This window comes from Nelumbo lutea, chromosome 7, assembly GCF_056320005.1.
Source record: "Nelumbo lutea isolate HS-2025 chromosome 7, American lotus-T2T, whole genome shotgun sequence".
Classification (NCBI taxonomy): Eukaryota; Viridiplantae; Streptophyta; class Magnoliopsida; order Proteales; family Nelumbonaceae; genus Nelumbo; species Nelumbo lutea.
In genome coordinates, this window is record NC_142690.1 from 13,882,279 (window position 1) to 13,899,588 (window position 17,310).

Sequence of the window (17,310 nt, forward strand, 5' to 3'; positions counted from 1 at the left end):
GGGGTTGTTATCTCATGATGTTTTCTGCTTTTGTTTTCATTACCATATCTGTTCTGTTATTGATTAAAGGTGTCCCATTATACACCAAGATGTACTCTGAGATAGTGCATTTGGGGTACAATTGAGTAGTGATTTTGTCATCTCAAGACAACATAAAATTAACTGTATGGATGCATCAGTGATATGATACGTTCTCAAATCATTACTTTGACATATTACCTGTGTAAACAGCTACACCACATGCCCATTCCGTATTTCGTAAGTAGCATGATTGAAGTAAAGTGTTGTTGATGGTTAAGGGGCAAAAATCATTATCAATAAATGGAGGAAACAATCTCAAATTTGCATCAAATCTTCTAATGTCTTTATCTGGATTCGGACACTCAATGACACCCTAACAATGAGAGAAACAATATAAAGATCAAAAACAGTAATATGAAAAACGAAATATCAACTAATATCTCAGATTCTCAATCATAAAGGAACAAAATTACTCTAACAGGTCTAATATACCTTGATTTTGTGTAACAATTCAGAAGCTATTCCCATACAAGCAGCTGGTATAGTCCGGGTTTTCAGATCAGTTTCACCATCAAGAGCCGCAGTCTGCAATTATGATCAACTCTTTTAAGTATCAAGAAACTAACAGCCCATTCGGATTTCAAACAATTTCTTAGAGTGCCAAGCATTGGAATACATGATGTGAAGTGGGCATCAAGATGTTCCTGGAATCAACCTAGGAGTATTCTGGTTTCTTTTATTTTTAAGTAATTTTCAATTTTAAGTGTATTTTGGTAAATTTAACTAACATAATGGGCTCTAGTCTGGTAGTTATGTTATTTGGTAAATTTACTTCTGATTTTCTATTACAGGTTTAATTAAGATCTTCGGGTTAGCATCTCATTTAGCTCTCAAAGAGGAATCACTCCTTGGGACCCTCCACACAACCCAAGTCCCCCCCCCCTGCTTTTTATTCCCAATTTCCTTTGTTTTTTTAGGGTAAAAGCATAAAAATATATTTACACAAACTTACAGAGAATTAGGCTAGCAACATTGCTGCTTCACCTTTTCTATTTTAGTAACTGTCAAGAATTTCCTTAGATTTAACATTTTCTGATCCTTTTCTCCTTGAAAAACCACTTGTCAGTTTGTGCAAGATCAATTCAAATCTCTCTCAATTTGAGTCCTCACGGTATTTTAAAAGCAAGAGGCCCAAGAAAAGTGCAAGGACCTTCTAGCACCCAGAGCACAAAGCAAGGCTCTCCTGAAGAAAGCAAGAAAAATAAATTGAAAAATAAATCAATAGATAAATAAATAACATTAATACATAAAAATATGGAAAACTAAACTTTACAATAAATTAAATGTTTTAAAAAGCATACTAGTTCATATTAAAATAAGTGTAACATATAAAAAAATTCAAAGTGAAAGTGGAAGCAAGCAAACATGAATCATATCGAAGTGTTTTGTGCGTTCAAGAATGTTAAACTCTCAACATGTTTGTCTATCTCGTAGTTGCATTACTTCAAATAGCTAGTATGATGTTAGATGTCTTGCATTCCTATCATAGAAGGTTGGGGCCTTTATTTATTTATTTGATGAATAACAGAAATTGATTTATTTTAATAATAAAGAAAGTGTACAAAGGGGATAAGGGGAGAGAGAAACTCTCTTAACTCTCCCAAATACAAACAACAAAATTACAGTACAGCTCAAAATAAATGATCCATTCCCACCCCCTGCTTTGCTAATGTATCAGTGAATGAATCAGCATTCCTTTTCACCCATTATACATAGATTTCCATTCCCCAAAACAACCAAGTACTCCTTTTTTCGTTAATATAGCACCACCATCCAGCCTCCTCTTCCTTCTTCAACCACTCGATAATTTTGAGTCCCCGTCAATTACTAGCTTTAGAATGTTCATCTCTCTATCCCTTTGAAGACCTTTCAGCACAACCATTATTTCAGTTCTCAAAAAATCTCCAACACCAATCAATCCCGAGTAGACAGCAATGATTCTTCCTTCGAAAACCACTTTCTAATCAACAACAACATCCTTCGAAAACCACAAAGAGAAACTATAAGAGTGGAGGGGAAACCACCAGGGACAAATAAACTGAATCTAAACTTCGATGGGGGTTCCTTTGGCAACCCAGGAAGAGCAGGAGTAGGGGGAGTCTTTCAAGACCATCATGGAGTGGTGTTGTCCTTGTTCTCAGGACTAATCGAGTTTGCAGACTCGACCCAAGCTGAACCAAAGGCTCTATGGCAAGGACTGAAGCTTGCAGAACAGCTGGGGGCAAGAGAGCTGGAAATTGAAGGAGACTCACTTCTGATTATAACATGGGCAAAGCAAATTGAGTCAGCACCTTGGAAGCTAAGATCTATATATATATATTAAAACGGGAAGGGTTGGGGTCTAGGCAACGTGGTCCTTTTTACGTGTAGGAAATGGTATCTGCATGTAAATTTATTTGAAGCATGCCAATTTTGCTCAAATGAAGGCCTATAGCGGGAGGTTGCATATGCTTTTTGTCGTTTTGTAACAGTAGTGATGCATTCATGCCGGCAGCACCCATCTGCTCTGCTTTCTGAAGCACGTGGTGGCAGACATTGCCGGTTGCAGAGGCGGAGTAAATTGCCAACGCTCTGCCTCAACTGGAGCAAAGAGCAAGGTAGACGAGAGACAAAGTGATGTTGGTTCCGCAGCAGAATCGGCAGAGAGAGTGGTCGGACGCTCCAAGTGTGCCATGGCATAAATTAAATCTGAGAAGCAAGAAGTCTGTGGCTGCAAGCTTCCTGCAACAGCTGAGGAAGCGAATAGGCTTGCAAATACACTGCTGCTGCTGCCGCCATTGATGCTAGAGTTGTTGCTGCTGCTGCTTCCGTCTAAGCAGGTGGCTGATGGGGCATGATTTAAATAATGCTGGAATTTTCCTGCACCTCCAGCAACTCTAAAACATGACACTAAAAAGTAAAGAAAAGAAACTGAGTTGCCGCTTATCCTAGAGGAAGGAAGAAAGGGAGATAAAAGAAAGCAAGCTTTTCTTTCACTTCTTTTCCTTTATTTTTTTTTTTTTTTAAGAAAAAGGGTCGAACAAAAAGGAGAGCCAATCATAGCCTCCTTTCTTTCAATCCCCATTCCTTATGTGTTGCAATCTTTGGAATTTCTTTATCAATTGCAGAGATTGAATCACCCGTCCGGAACTCGAAATCCCCCGGAAAGTTTTATCAGAACTTTACCAGAAAGCCCCTCCACTCCCTTCTCTCTCTATATCTCGAATTTGATGATCTAATCTTTTTTTTTCAGGTTAGCTGTTCTAATCTAATCTCCAGATCTCTGAAAGAAAACAAGACCAGTATAAGACAAAATATGCAAAAATCCAAAAACCAAACTCAAGAAGCAAGAGGGGATTTTTTATCTTTTTCATATTTTGAAGGGTAAACTATAGAAACCTCCCCTTGGCTTTCTGAGAATCATATGAACCTTCCCTATATTTTGACTGTAACAAAAACATCCCTTAATTTTGAAGAAAGGTGCAAATATCTCCCTTTGTTTGACTTGTCGATAACTGAGATGTTAAAATTACTTAAATGCCCTTATTACCATTAAGCATTGTCCTATCCAATTTAAAATTTCAACAACAAAAAGAAATGAAAGGGTAACTTGGGTTGAGCAACCTCATTGCCATGTTTGCAAATCCATTCCCATCTCCCTTATCCCTAATCCCCATCCCCATCGCTCCCAAGAATCTTACACCAACCTAATTGAAACGAGGATCTGAAACAACAATATCTCTAAAGCACTCACCGCCGAGCTTTAAGAGGTGTGGAAGAAGAGCACTTGCCCCTTGCTAAGACCAGATGGAAAGACCCAAGTCACTGTTGTGTACCACAATGACAATGGTAATATGGTTCCTGTCCGTGTCAACATTATCAGCAGGGAGTATAACTCCCATGCTCAGCACGGGTTACTCCGCTAGTTCACCTTTAAACAGATTGACCAACTTGCAAAGAGATTCAACTCTTCTTTCAATTAGGTTAAAAGGAAAGATAATGGGTTGGCAGATGTATTAGCCAAACAGAGAGCTAATAGACCATCCTTATTTTGGGCAGTATTGTAAACTACTTTGATATTGAAAAGTATTGTATCTTAACTTCAGACTTAAATCAATAAATGATTTTCTTTTCTGATCAAAAAATTTAAAAAAAAAAAGCAATTTTCCAATTCCTCACCAAATAATCTGCAAGGATTCCTTCAAAAAGATCAAGATACTTCACCTAGTGGATCACCTTAATTTTAATGATTTCAATTAGGGAATCCCTACTTCTCTCCTTACCAAGAAAGATCCTCTGATTCTTTTCTTCCCATGTTGTCCAACAAACAGCCGCCCTTGTACATCTCCATAAATATCTTCCCCTCTTCTTCGGCCAACTAACAAAGATAGAGGAAAACAAGCACCTACACCCAAACAAAGAGAGAAACCATTCCCATATTGACAAAATAAAAGGGCAGGAAATTAATAAGTGGTAGCAAGACTCACCAGCAACCTTACAAAGAAAACACTAGTTAGGGGATAAGAACCAATTTGGTCTTTTTCTTTGAAGCAAATTGGAAGTGTTAATTCTCTCCAAATAGGCTTCCCAACAAAAAGCACCCACACGAGATGAGATAGGCCTGCTCCAAACCTTCCTAATAGGAAAAGATGTCCCAAGATTATCCCCTAGATGAACTAAGTCTGAAAAGAAAGAGGCACAAGAGAATGACCCAAAAGAAGTAATAGTCCAAATTCAGCTGTCCCTTTTAATGGAATCCAAAAAAAAACTCCAGCCAACCTTTGGTGAATAGATACAACAACACTCATTTCCAACTCATGAAGCCCTCTCCTGAATCCCAAGACCCAGCCAAACCCAAACGATGAATTAAAAGGCACAATTAAAGAAGAAATTGGCTCACCCTTATGATTAAAAATGGCATGAAGAGAGGGAAATTGCTCCTTCAAAAGAGAATTATCCAACCACACATGATCCCAAAATTTGACTAAATTTCTAGAACAAGGATTATACCTAACAAATGGCAAGAAGGATGGTAAAATTGCACAAATGGACTTCTAGGGAGAAGCTCTAGATGCCCTAACCGTAACCCGGGAATCCTAGCCATCAGCTACAAGCCCATGAATACTGATGATAACTTTTGCCTACAGCTTGTCTCTATCCTTAGCTAATCTCTACAACCATTTCCCTAACAAGCAACATTCCTCTCACCTATATGTTCCCTAACCCTAACCCACCAAGCTTCGTCTTCCCTTACAAATTCCCCTTCCTCTTGTAAATCCTTACTAACCTGCTCATTTCTTCTGGGCCCAAAAGGAAATTCGCATTGTTACATGGCTAACCTGGAGGAAAAGAGATGAATTGAGGAGTCTCCTGAATTGTTTCTCTTTCTTGTTCTGGAGTGTTGCTAAAATCGCCCCCATTAATAGCCTAAAATTCATAGAAAGAATCCAAGGAAACATCATTATTCACAATTTGATCAACTACCAATCTTTCCACCCTTGCCAAAACCTCAATACATTTATCTTGGCACAACCCTTCTTCCACCCTGCCACTGTCCCTGATCTGTTAGCAATTCTCCATCTTCTGAACGCTTGTGTTTTCCCTGCTTCACTTGGGACAAATTATTGCCATCCACTTCCTCTCTGTGTGGTTTTTCCTGTTCTCCCTCTCATTTCCGCCTGTTTCTCTTTCAGCCACCTAGCCTTCTTCGCTAAAGAGCTCAGCCAAGTAAAATTTTTCATCTTGCTCGACACTAATACAAATCATCACATCCATGCCTTCGGTACTAGATTCATCATCTGAGCTGCTATCCTCTTCCTCTTCTTCTAAATGAATCCAACCCAAATCACTTGTCTCCTCGTTGTAGTCCTCCTCTTCCTCTTCAACAGCAATACAAATCATCACTTGTCTCCAATATAACCCCTATGGATCCTCTTTTTCCCCCCTTCCTGGTTAACCCAGAGGAGGACAATGATACATCTATCATCTCCCGCTGGTCAAACATAAGGCCCAATGACATGCTTACTTAAACTCTCATGTAACCCAAAAATAAAGCCCAGTACGACCTCATTTCCTTCCTTTGATTCAATTCTTTCTTTTTTCCATCAGTCCAATTGCGTGTTGTGATCTCACCTTCCAATTCCACCCATTTTGCCCTTTCACCACTTCAACAAAACAAGCCATCCCATCCATGCAATTAATTTAAAAAAAAAAATTCAAATTCTTTTCCTCTTTTGTAAGATTAGCAACTTTTAATTCTCCTTGTGCCCGTTCGTCTACCTCCTTTAATCCTTTCCCCTTTTCACCATCTCAACCAACTCCTTTTGTGCCACATGGCTTCCACAAGGCCATGTCAACTTTGTCTTCAACCTTCCTCCTCCCTAACCACAAAGGCGCTTCAACTTCTAAAGCCACCCAAAGATTCCTCCATCTTCCTTCTGCTAAAAGATTAAGAGCCCGAGGGACTCTCTTAGGGTTAGCACCTACAATTTTATTTCTCACTGGATGCAGGTCAAGGGTTACCTCCACACACAACAGCAATTTTGTCAAGAACATGCTCCACCTACAAGTTGAAAGGAAGTCCAAAAACCTTCAGGATCATACTCCCCTCAAGGGATTTCACTGTTACTAGTCCCTCTTTGTTTCCAAAGTAATGAAATCCACTTCAAACTCCCCTAAATCGAGAACAGCTTTGTTGCCTTCAAAAGGAATTAGTACAGCTGTCTCCGTGGTTTGTATGTCGTTCATGATATCATCTAAAACCACTTTCTAGTCACTCCCTCTGTTCTTAGAAGGCACAACCATCTTTTCACTCCAGTTCTCTTTACTACATACAAACCCAGGTTCAAGGAGTTCCTAACACAAGCTTTGAAACAGTTGCAAAGCCACCTAATGATACGTCCGGCATTTCTTTCTTCTGCTTATCCTGCTCTTGCAGAACCTGGGTGTTCTTTTATTCCAGCATCTGTCTTCATACTCCTCCCAAAACCTCAGCAACTGCCACCCACCTATCTCTCCCTTCCTTCTGGCATGGACAACCCACTTCCTTCCGTTTCCAAATGTCTCTATTAGCATCAAGAAAAAAAGCTTTGTCATTTACCGTTTTTCTCTATTATGTATCACTTTCCATCTCTTCTCAACCCGCTTCTCCATCCCAGGGTTTTTACCACTTGGACAGCAACATCAACAAATCCTTTAAACCAACTAGCAGCATCTTGAACCAAGAAAATTGTGGATTTCATATCTTCTCTTAACTTTTTTTATCAGTAGAGAAGAAGATATAATTCAACAAGTGAATTTTAGTACATTTGGTTCAGATATTACAACCACCCAAATGCATAAGATTTACATCAGTGGCCAAAATAGCTGATGTCTATTAACCCCTTGTTTTGCTACTGAATCTGCCATCCCATTTGCAGTTCTTCTGGGCCTGCCCATAAGAAAATTGTGGATTTCATATCTTCTCTTAACTTTTTTTTATCAGTAGAGAAGAAGATATAATTCAACGAGTGAATTTTAGTACATTTGGTTCAGATATTACAACCATCCAAATGCATAAGATTTACATCAGTGGCCAAAATAACTGATGTTTATTAACCCCTTGTTTTGCTACTGAATCCGCCATCCCATTTGCAGTTCTTCTGGGCCTGCCCATAAGAAGGAAGTGTTTAACTCCCTTGATAAACAATCAATCTCTCTGAAGACATGCCTGTAAATCCAAGGGACTTGGTATAGACCTTTTTCCCAAGTGGTGATGATCAACTTTGAGTCCCCCTCTACTTCCAAATTTCAAATGTCTAATCGCTTTGCTAGTCTTGGGCCTTGCAGTAAGGCCATCAGGAACTTCTTAACTTCAAAGCTGCTCCTCCCTCGCTTTCTTCGAACAGGAACTTCTTTTTTTTCTACCATTACTTCCTTGATTCATTCTTCCATTTTGTTGCATACTCAAATCCTTCATCCATGACTCTCTCATTTCTCCCCTTTCGTACAAATCCCATTGCTCCTATTTTACAATTTTTTGAGTGCAAGAATCAAATCACTCAACTAATTATGTCGTTTCATTTGAAAAACCAAGATTTTTAACTTTTTATCATACTAAAGTTGTTTATCTCTAATCCCATCAAATCTTTAGAAAGTGGTGTTTCTACAGGCCCTTTATTTTTCAATAAGGAAACTTATAGTGTGTAGGTTCTATGATAAACAAAAGCATACACCTAATAAATAGAATTGAAAAAAAAAAGTATCTCATAATTACCTCAATATAGCAAACACCTTGTTGTTCAGAAGTACCAAGTAAAACAAGATCACACGGTACTTCATCATTCTCACGAAGCCACACTATGTTACCAACATGAATGTCTTGAGCTTTAATCTAAAATAAGAAAACATCATCAGTGCAGGTAAATTCCATGTCAAATGTTTTAGTAGAATAAATTAGTAAGTCAAAGCAATTCCCATGATAAGTTAAAGCAAACCACAAAGATAAGAAGAAAAAAAATAAATAAGTTCAAAAATTTTTAACTGCAACAAGTCGATAAACTCAAGATGAAAAAATTGAAACTTGGTGATCAATATATAATTTTTTTAGCTTGCATCTTTGGAGACTGAGTTCTTAGACCAAAATTCACCTGATGTTAGGGTTTGGACACCCTCCCCTGATGGCTTTTTCTCTTGTGCTTCTTTAAGCTCTTAATTAACTCCTCTTCTGGGGGATTGGCCTTCCCAATGAAAGAAATCCGGTCTAAACCCATCCCACCCAAAGTTCGAGCTCTTTGTTAGGAAGTATTTCTTGGCAAGGTTAACACCAGTGACATGCTACATAAAAGGAGGCCAAATACTTGCCTATCTCCTCACATGTGCACGCTCTGTAAGGCCTGTGGAGAATCCATTTCCCACTTATTAATCTCCTGTCTTTTGGTGTCCTGTATTGGGAATATTTTTGTTTCCTATTTGGTTGCAGATGGGCCCCTCCACAAGAAGTGGTAAGCTTATTCAACCCCAATTTCCCAAGGCTCAAGGAAAAAAGAGGAAAGATCGTGTGGAGGACTGTGAGAGCTGCTGTGGTGTGGACAATTTGAGAAGAAAGAAACAATAGAATTTTTAATGAAAAGAGAAGATTAAAGGAGGAACTGTTGGAAGCTATCATGCTCCGAGCTGCACACTAGGTAAAAACTTTGGAGACTTTCAGAATCTTTTCAACCATTGATATTATCAGAGCCTGCCCTAAAGTTGCACAAACTGGAACCCACCCTAAAGAGGTAAGATAAGATTGGAGACCACCAACTGAAAGTAGGCTAAACTGAACTTCGATGGTAGCTCCCTGGGTAACCCGGGAAGAGCAGATATTGGGGGAGTGATTAGAAACCACCAAGGCCTGGTGGTTGTGTCATATTCAGGTCCAGCAGGTATAGGAGATTCAATCATGGCAGAAACCATGGCACTGCTACAAGGGTTGAGATTAGCACAACAACATGGCCTCAGAAATGTGGATGTTGAAGGTGATTCACAGTTAGTAATACATTGGGCAAAGCACCTCAAAGAAGCACCAAGGAAATACAGACATGCGTTTAGAGAGATTGATATGATTGCTAAGAACTTGAATACAAGCTTCAGCTGGGTGAGAAGAACTGTAAACAGGGTAGCAGATACATTAGCTAAACAGGGATGGACAGAGTATTTTCTGGGCATACTTGTATTGGTACTGAGGGGTTTTGGATTTTTCCAACAGATGTATTAAGTTTAAATCTTTAATTATGAATGAAATAGTTGGGATTAAGGCTCAGTTGAGTGACCAAAATAAAGCCAAAGTGTCAAGTAAGAACAGAATTTGCATACTTGTACAACCATAACAAATTACATCATAATGACCCCGGACTGACTAGTTCAGTTTACAGCACTCATAACACTGTCACTAAACTTTTAGAAAAAAATGGATGAAAAGAGAGTAGTATAGGAATTTGTTGTCAAGAAGCCAATTAATAATTCCAAGTTTCCAACTAGGAATTGCCAAAGCCAATCAGGCCTTTAAGGTGCATTCTGTGGATGATATAACAAGAGCAATGGTGAGAAGTGGCAGACTCCTCTTTGTTTAAAGACAATATCACAAAAGTAGTAATAGAGTAGAATTGTTCAGTAAATAATAAAGTGAAGCTGAATTTTGATGGAAGCTCAGTTGGCATTCCAGGTCCTTTAGAGATTGTGGGTGTGTTAGGGATGTGCAAAAGGTAAGGTGGTGGCACTATCTTCAGGCCTGATTGACTTTGGAGATTCCTTAAAGGCTGAAGAAATGGAGCCACTACAAGGCCTGAGGCTAGCTAAACAATTCAGATTGCAAAATGTAGATGTAGAAGGGGATTCAAATTGGTTATCTCTTGGATGACCAGCAATAACTCAGGAGCATGGATATACAGGAAACATTAAGGCAAATTGAGAAGCTAGTGGTGGAAATAGGAGCCACTTTCAGATGGGTTAAGAGAACTGCTAATGGGATGGTTGGTTCTTTAGCCAAACAAGGGGTCTATAGGGAACAACTTTTTTGGGGCAGAGCTGTAAAAGGAATGCAAAACAAAATATAAGGGTGGTTGGGTATCAATTCTCATCTATGATTGTAATCCTTAAATTAGTAGTTTTAATAAAATTTCTTGTTACTGGTAAAAAAAAATAATATTTTTCATATACAGATATTGGCCATACAGGTATGAGATTAGATAAAAAAAGAAATTGCATGTATACCAACTTCATAAATCCAATTTAAGTAGCAACTTCTTTCTATCAAAATTATTGAGAAAGAAAAACCATGCAAGAGAAAATAATAGAATGCTTTCATACATGTCTTTTGATGCCTTGCTTAACAACCCATACTTCTCTCTCATTTGCTTTCTTGTCTGATAGATATCTATTGTAGTCATCCCAAGCCTCTTTTGATGCTGAGACTGCAAAGATAAAGATAAGCGGACCCCAAGTACTAGCAGGATTTACTGGAGTAATAAGGGGCCATAGTTGAAGGCATGCAATCAGCAAAAAATATTGGTTCATGAACCGACTGGAACATGAAACAAATTTGGTTAGAGAAAACCCAAGCAAACATTAGAACAATATTTGGAATAACGGAATAATAACTCATTGAAGAAGCAAATAAAAATACTTGATGACACTTAAATCAGGAAAAACTAGGATATCAAATTCCATATGAAATATATTTGGTAAGTAAAAGAAAGAAAATTACATGTTAAAAGTATAAATGGGAACAAGTCAGCAAATTGCAAAAGAGAAATTAGCTTCCAAGTTCCAAATGTTTCATAATCAAGCTAGGTAGGCCAGTTCTCCCTTCTTCCACGTCAAATTATATTTGAAGTTTCAATTCCCCTAAATAAGTACAAGTTTTTATAACTCCAGTGAAAGATACCAAAGGTGCCCTCTCTAATGTCCCAAGCTGACTCAAAATGTGCAGGTCAACAGGTATAGACATTAGCATAAATGGATGGCTCAAAACAACATCTTACACGTTCAAGTCATGTGCTGGCCTCAACAGGGAATTTGGGCTGCCTTGTAAATTGGAACCAGGGTTATAAATAAGAGTTAGGTGGTTGTTTTAAAAAGGCATGTGATTAATATCGTGCAAGATGCTGCAGGAACTCCCAGGTGGTCATTTCCTGGACAAGATGCAATAATCAAATACCTTGGATCTACATGCATAACTTTAGGGAAATTGAAAGCCCATCACGAGAGCTAATTATTGTTTTTAAGTGGGTGAGAAGAACTGCAATTTGGATGGGGGATGCTCTGGCAAAACAAGGGGTTAATAGGCAACAAATGTTTTGGGCAAAACGTAACTCATTTTATATTATGGGATGGCTGAATTTTCCTAGCTTGTTGTAGTCTTTTAATTTGCATAATTAATAAATCTTCTTTACTGATAAAAAAAATAACATTGATAAAGAGTGCCTTGTCTAATCTTCCAGTGAACTATCTTCCATTGCTTAAAATTCCAGAATTGGTGGCAAAGGCAATAGAAAAAATGGAAAGAGGAGAAGAAATACCATTTAGTACAATGGTAATGGTTGGGTAGGGATAAGAAAGATTATGGACTTGGGATAAGAAGGATAAGACTTTTTAACAAGACTCTCTTGGGGATGTGGCTATGGAGGTTTGGAAAGGAAAGAAACTCTCTATGGAGGAAGGTGGTGGCTTCCAACTTCCAAGTATGGGGTGATGGAATTTGGGTGCCGGGTGGGATAGAAAGGAAATTAAGACATCATATGGGATTTGTGTGTAGATAGAAGGAACCATGAGCTTCCAATTGGCATTTCTGAACTTTGTTTCATTCAAGGTGGGAGATGGAAGGAACATTAGATTCTAGGAGGATGATTGATCAGGTGTTGGGTACATGTCCTGTCTGGGTATATGCTCTTGGGATCAAACCTGGTGCAATGGATAGCTACAATGATCTAATGGTTGTCAATAAAAAAGGCCATTACCAACAGTTGCCAATAGATGAAACTAAAAACATGGTATGGATTTTTAAGTATTCTTGCTGTTGGATTAGTCCAACTTATCTTTGTTATTGATAATAAATAGCTTGGTGTTAATAAAGATAATAAAGGATTCAGGGACACTATACAATATTGGGGATCTTTTTTTTAGAAAAGATGAAGTAAAGTTTTCATTAATAAAGAGAAAATCCCTGTACAACTAGAGGCTATACACCAGGAACTTACAACCCAAAAAAAGGCAACATTGGGGATCTTATTTTGGAATGGTTCAACCAGAATTTGAAGATGGGGAGACAATGTTATTTGGTAGGGGGTTTTGGCCTGTGATTTGGTGCAGGTTGAATGCTGTAGAAAGTCAGAAGGGAAGCCAAAAGAGACATGGTTTAACATAGTACGAAAAGATATGGCAAATTATGGCCTTAAAAAATGTTTGCATTGGGGATAAAAGCTTTTGATGGATCATTAGCTATCGCAGTGTAAACAGGGAGTTTCTGTAGACAAAAATTCTTATGTGATTATATTTTTTTGTTGTTCACTCTAGCAATATAGTAGTCAATGAAGGCATACAATCTAAAATGCCCAAATAAAATTACCGAAGGAAAAGAGAATACTAACACAATGAACGTGAAAAGTATCTCTACGCATGTTGTGATGAATTTTAGGTAAAACATTACTGCTCTAGAGACTACAACTGTATTTCATCCAACTCCTTCAATAGAAAAATAATAATAATAATAAGACAGAGAAAACCATCAATTCAACAATCACCTGAACTGTTCCCATAGATTTTTCGGAAGGAAATTCAGTACAGTATATTTTCTGTTTGATATGCGGTTGTCACAGTAAAGGTCTTCAGATAAATCATTGTCGTTGATGTAAACACAACGTTTCATTTTTTTTATTCAGACGATTTGATCAAATGTCCCTTTCAAGTTTACAACCGCATCCAGAAAAAAAGGAGATGGCGTCGACCAAACGCATCATCGTAGAATGTGTCCTACCCTGAAATCTTCTTGATATCAGAATTCCAGGTTCTCATTTCATCCATGAAAAACGCAACCTGACATCAACTTACGAGCTTTACTGATTGAGTATTGCTAAAATCTCAGAATTCTTACCTTTCAGGGCTCCTTCGTTCCGCCAAAGTGTTGTAACAATGGAACCTTTCACCGTCCGGCGAACAGATCTGGCGATCAGGGACCGTCGCTGGGTTCCGCCGTGGTTGTGGAGGTCAGGTAGCGAGAGGTTGAAGAAGACCACTCGCTGACCCTCTCCCTTATATGTGCCTCTCACGTGACTTCGTCAATGAGACAGGGATGAATCGGCAATCCCGAGCTGATGCATGGTCGGACCTGAACCAAAATATTCGCCCCGAAATTGGGCCACTCTGACCCGTTCCTTCCTTTACGGCTTTACCTACCCCACCTTTTCATTCAAACCAAACACAGCCAAAACTCAAAAGGTACTGTGCGGTTTGCGCCCGTTTGCGTTTTGAAGGGCCAGGTGGGCCCCACACGGACAGCCCATGAGACCATGAGCCATGTTTGGTGAAGAAACTGGAGGGCCCAAGGGCACGGCCCATGTGCTTCAACCTTGTTTGAATAGCTTAACCGAAATGCTTCAAATCAGCCGAGTACACTGTACACGTTTGGGATAGCTAAAGCATAGTGACTTCTGAGTTCTGGCTTTCTAAGGTGGGCCTAGTTCATCACACGGACAGCCTCTAAGCTATGAAAAATTTAGAGAGCCCAAATCAACTTAATCGATCATTTGAGATGTTTTCCGCTTTGCTATAGCACTTCAAAACAGTTGAACCATCTGAAACTTCCATCCTGTTTGAGGGGTTTCAGGCTTCGGCGTTGATTGAGCCATTTCTAAGAAGCTACCAAAAATAGTTTCATTGGAAAATGGATTTCACAGCTCGCGAATGGGGGATTTTTTCTTCATGACTTTCTGTGTAGAGTCTACCTACAACCCTATAAGCCGCTAAGTGAAAGTCTGCCAAAAAATGGGCACTTCAGCTCAGCCTCCCAAACAGGATGTGGCATTGACCCTCAAAGGAGCACCAGTCTAAATATGCTACCAATACAACTTCAACATAATTTATAATCCTTTTACAAAAAAATAATAATAAAAATAATTATGTTGTCATTGATGGGATTGGTCATACTTTTGAGGAGTTCAAATTAGCCCCATATATCATCGGGAGATATTCCGTTTGAAATGTGTTATAAGACAGTTGTGGGGCGTCCCATTATGGGGGGCTGATTTTAACTCACTTTTGAGAGGGCAATACCGTTTGAAATGTGCCGTCATAGATCATGAGGGTGTTTGGTTCCGTGGGTGATTATTCAATAAATGTTGTCACATAGACGCCACTTCAACAGTTCCCCTCTCTTACTCTACCGTATGCATCAAGAATGATAAAAGTGGATTTCGGTTTTTGTGCACGAATACCATTTTGAGGAAGTTATTTTTTTAAGTTTAAACAAATAGTTGTTGGGCGTTTTCACTGTTATGCTGATGTGGTGCTTAGTGGTGCCTAGTTGTTAAAAATGATTGTAATTATTACTTTTCTCGATTTTGCAAACAAATAAGGTACAAGCGTTTAATGAAAAAAGTAAACAGAACCAAAACATACCATGTTGAATGTTGTATTGATAGCATATTTAGGATCCATAAAGGCAAGGTGATGAACAATAGGCAACATGAAAAGCCTGCCATTTCACGGTGTAAAGGATTCGGACGACTCCCCACAAAGTGCGCCTCAAAGCACATCCACTCCGTACAATGGAAACATTATCCCATGACAAATACGAGTGATGTATTGTGAGGCACGTGTGGGGTGCACTCAATGGGGAATCCATCCGAATTATGTTTTAAACTCGCATGGCCACATGTGTGAGAAATGATGTCCTATGACCAACTCAACATGGTGCACATGAGACCCATTACATATATCATTAGGCTGCATTTGGAAATGATACAAATGGAAATGGAGTGTAAACCCTAGTTCATGGTAAATTTCCACTATGGTTATCTTTTGCCTGTGTTTGGCAGCATTACATTTATGCATTGACAAATGGCAAATCAGTGCATATTTACATTAATAATAAGATGTAAAAGTACATCAATAAAAAAGAAGTAAATTTGCATTTAAGTGGGCTTTTGATAAAAAAAAAAAAAGCATATGCTTTATTGTAATTCATATTTCCATCCATTATAACTAAAAATCTGTTTGGTAAGAAGGTAAATTTGTCGGTGCAAAACTAACCCAATTTTGCAATTTATATGAACCGTTTTACCCTCTACATATTTGCATTCACACTTATTTGCATCGTTTCCAAACGCAGCCTTAGTTGCAAAGTAAAAGAAAAGAAATAAAAAGAATGAAAGTGACTTTGGCCAAAGGAGAAAATATAAATGAAAGTAAAGCTAAAACAACATAGGAACATTATATTTTCTCTTTCATCTCTTTTATTTTTTGTCTCTAATAGTAGAAAACAACATTAGAGAATGGAAAAACAAATTTGGCTCCACCTCCACTCTTGCTAAAAGGGAATCATTTATCTTCATTTTCTCTTTTTCATTATTTTTGTTATAGGGATGCAAGTTGGATAGGCTAAGTGGGGTTTGGGCTAAACTTATGCCCAATCTTGAGAATAAGCCCAAGTCAAGTTTCAATCCTGATTCACCCAGTACCCAAAATAAATGTATATATGTATAGGGATGCAAATGTGTACCTATATATGTATATTTTATATTGTCAAGCTAGATTCAAACTACTAAAGATTAGGTTTAATTTCTGGGCCAACATCCAATTCGAGGACCAAAATTCAAGCCCAACCTATGTAAAATTGCAAGTTGCACCTACCTATGTTGTAAGGTTCAAAATATCGATACGCCCGATACACCGGTATGGGCATATCAAGGCGTATCGGGTGAAATGATACAGTGTTTCAGGCCCTTTTTTTATTTTTTTCGCAACCGGTTCAGGGGGCCAATTTAGGTCTCCTCTACCCCTTGAACCGGTTAGACCTGTGTGGGTGTATCAAAAGGGTCTTGGAACGATATGTATCAGTCGATACTTTAAACCCTACTATGTTGCACCGCTACCTTATTGTATCCACAATCAACACAACCAAAGAATTTCACTGGTGACTAGACTGGACCTGAGAGCAATTTTGTTCCCTTAGGTATGCATTCAAAAAATTTTGCCCTCCTTATAACGGTTTAGGTGTTGGGTCCTGGATGCATAGCTGAGTTAACTAATCTGCCATGCAAAGGGGGAACACTTTGTTATATAAATTAAGGAGTCTACATTTTGTGCATTCGTGGGTTCATTGGACATGTGAACCCACCAACTAGAATTTGCCACAATGACAGAGCGTGAATTCCAAAACGTTAACATCATTTTGGCCGTCAGCTAATGGTATCCAGTTCAGCTGGACACAAAAAGGTAAAAATCCCAATTTTTATACTCATTACAAACTCCCTCCCGATTTTCACCTGAACAAAGGGAACTCCCGAACCCCTTCTTTTTCTTCTTCTAATGTTATTTATGTTAGATATAATGATGACTATAGAAGCATTCTTTGCTCTAAAAATGGACTGAAATAAGTAAAACTAACCTTGAGCTGTTGATGTGAAGTTGGAATCCATGGCTCTATTTTGACATTAGAGACCTTCAGAAACACCTCTTGCAGTTTTGTTATTTTCTCTCTTTCTCTTCTCTGTAAGAAAACTAACCGGAGAACAC

At 38.5% G+C, this 17,310-nt stretch overlaps 1 protein-coding gene across 3 annotated transcripts in view; it reads right to left on the reverse strand.

The window, feature by feature from the left end:
* ALA2 (aminophospholipid ATPase 2) overlaps positions 1 to 13,808 on the reverse strand; it is a 92,561-nt gene extending 78,753 nt beyond the window's left edge. For 2 of the 3 annotated variants that reach the window (XM_088955153.1, XM_088955151.1), the window contains exons 1-6: positions 13,670 to 13,808; positions 13,320 to 13,553; positions 10,888 to 11,101; positions 8,315 to 8,431; positions 514 to 606; positions 220 to 394 (exon numbers count right to left, since the gene is read on the reverse strand). In XM_088955153.1, coding sequence (XP_088811279.1) covers positions 220 to 394; positions 514 to 606; positions 8,315 to 8,431; positions 10,888 to 11,101; positions 13,320 to 13,444 — 724 coding nt within the window. In that variant the 5' untranslated portion in view covers positions 13,445 to 13,553; positions 13,670 to 13,808. The remainder of the gene's footprint in view (positions 1 to 219; positions 395 to 513; positions 607 to 8,314; positions 8,432 to 10,887; positions 11,102 to 13,319; positions 13,554 to 13,669) is intronic. The other variant, XM_088955152.1, reaches the window with a different exon arrangement.
* Between the last annotated feature and the right edge of the window lie 3,502 nt (positions 13,809 to 17,310).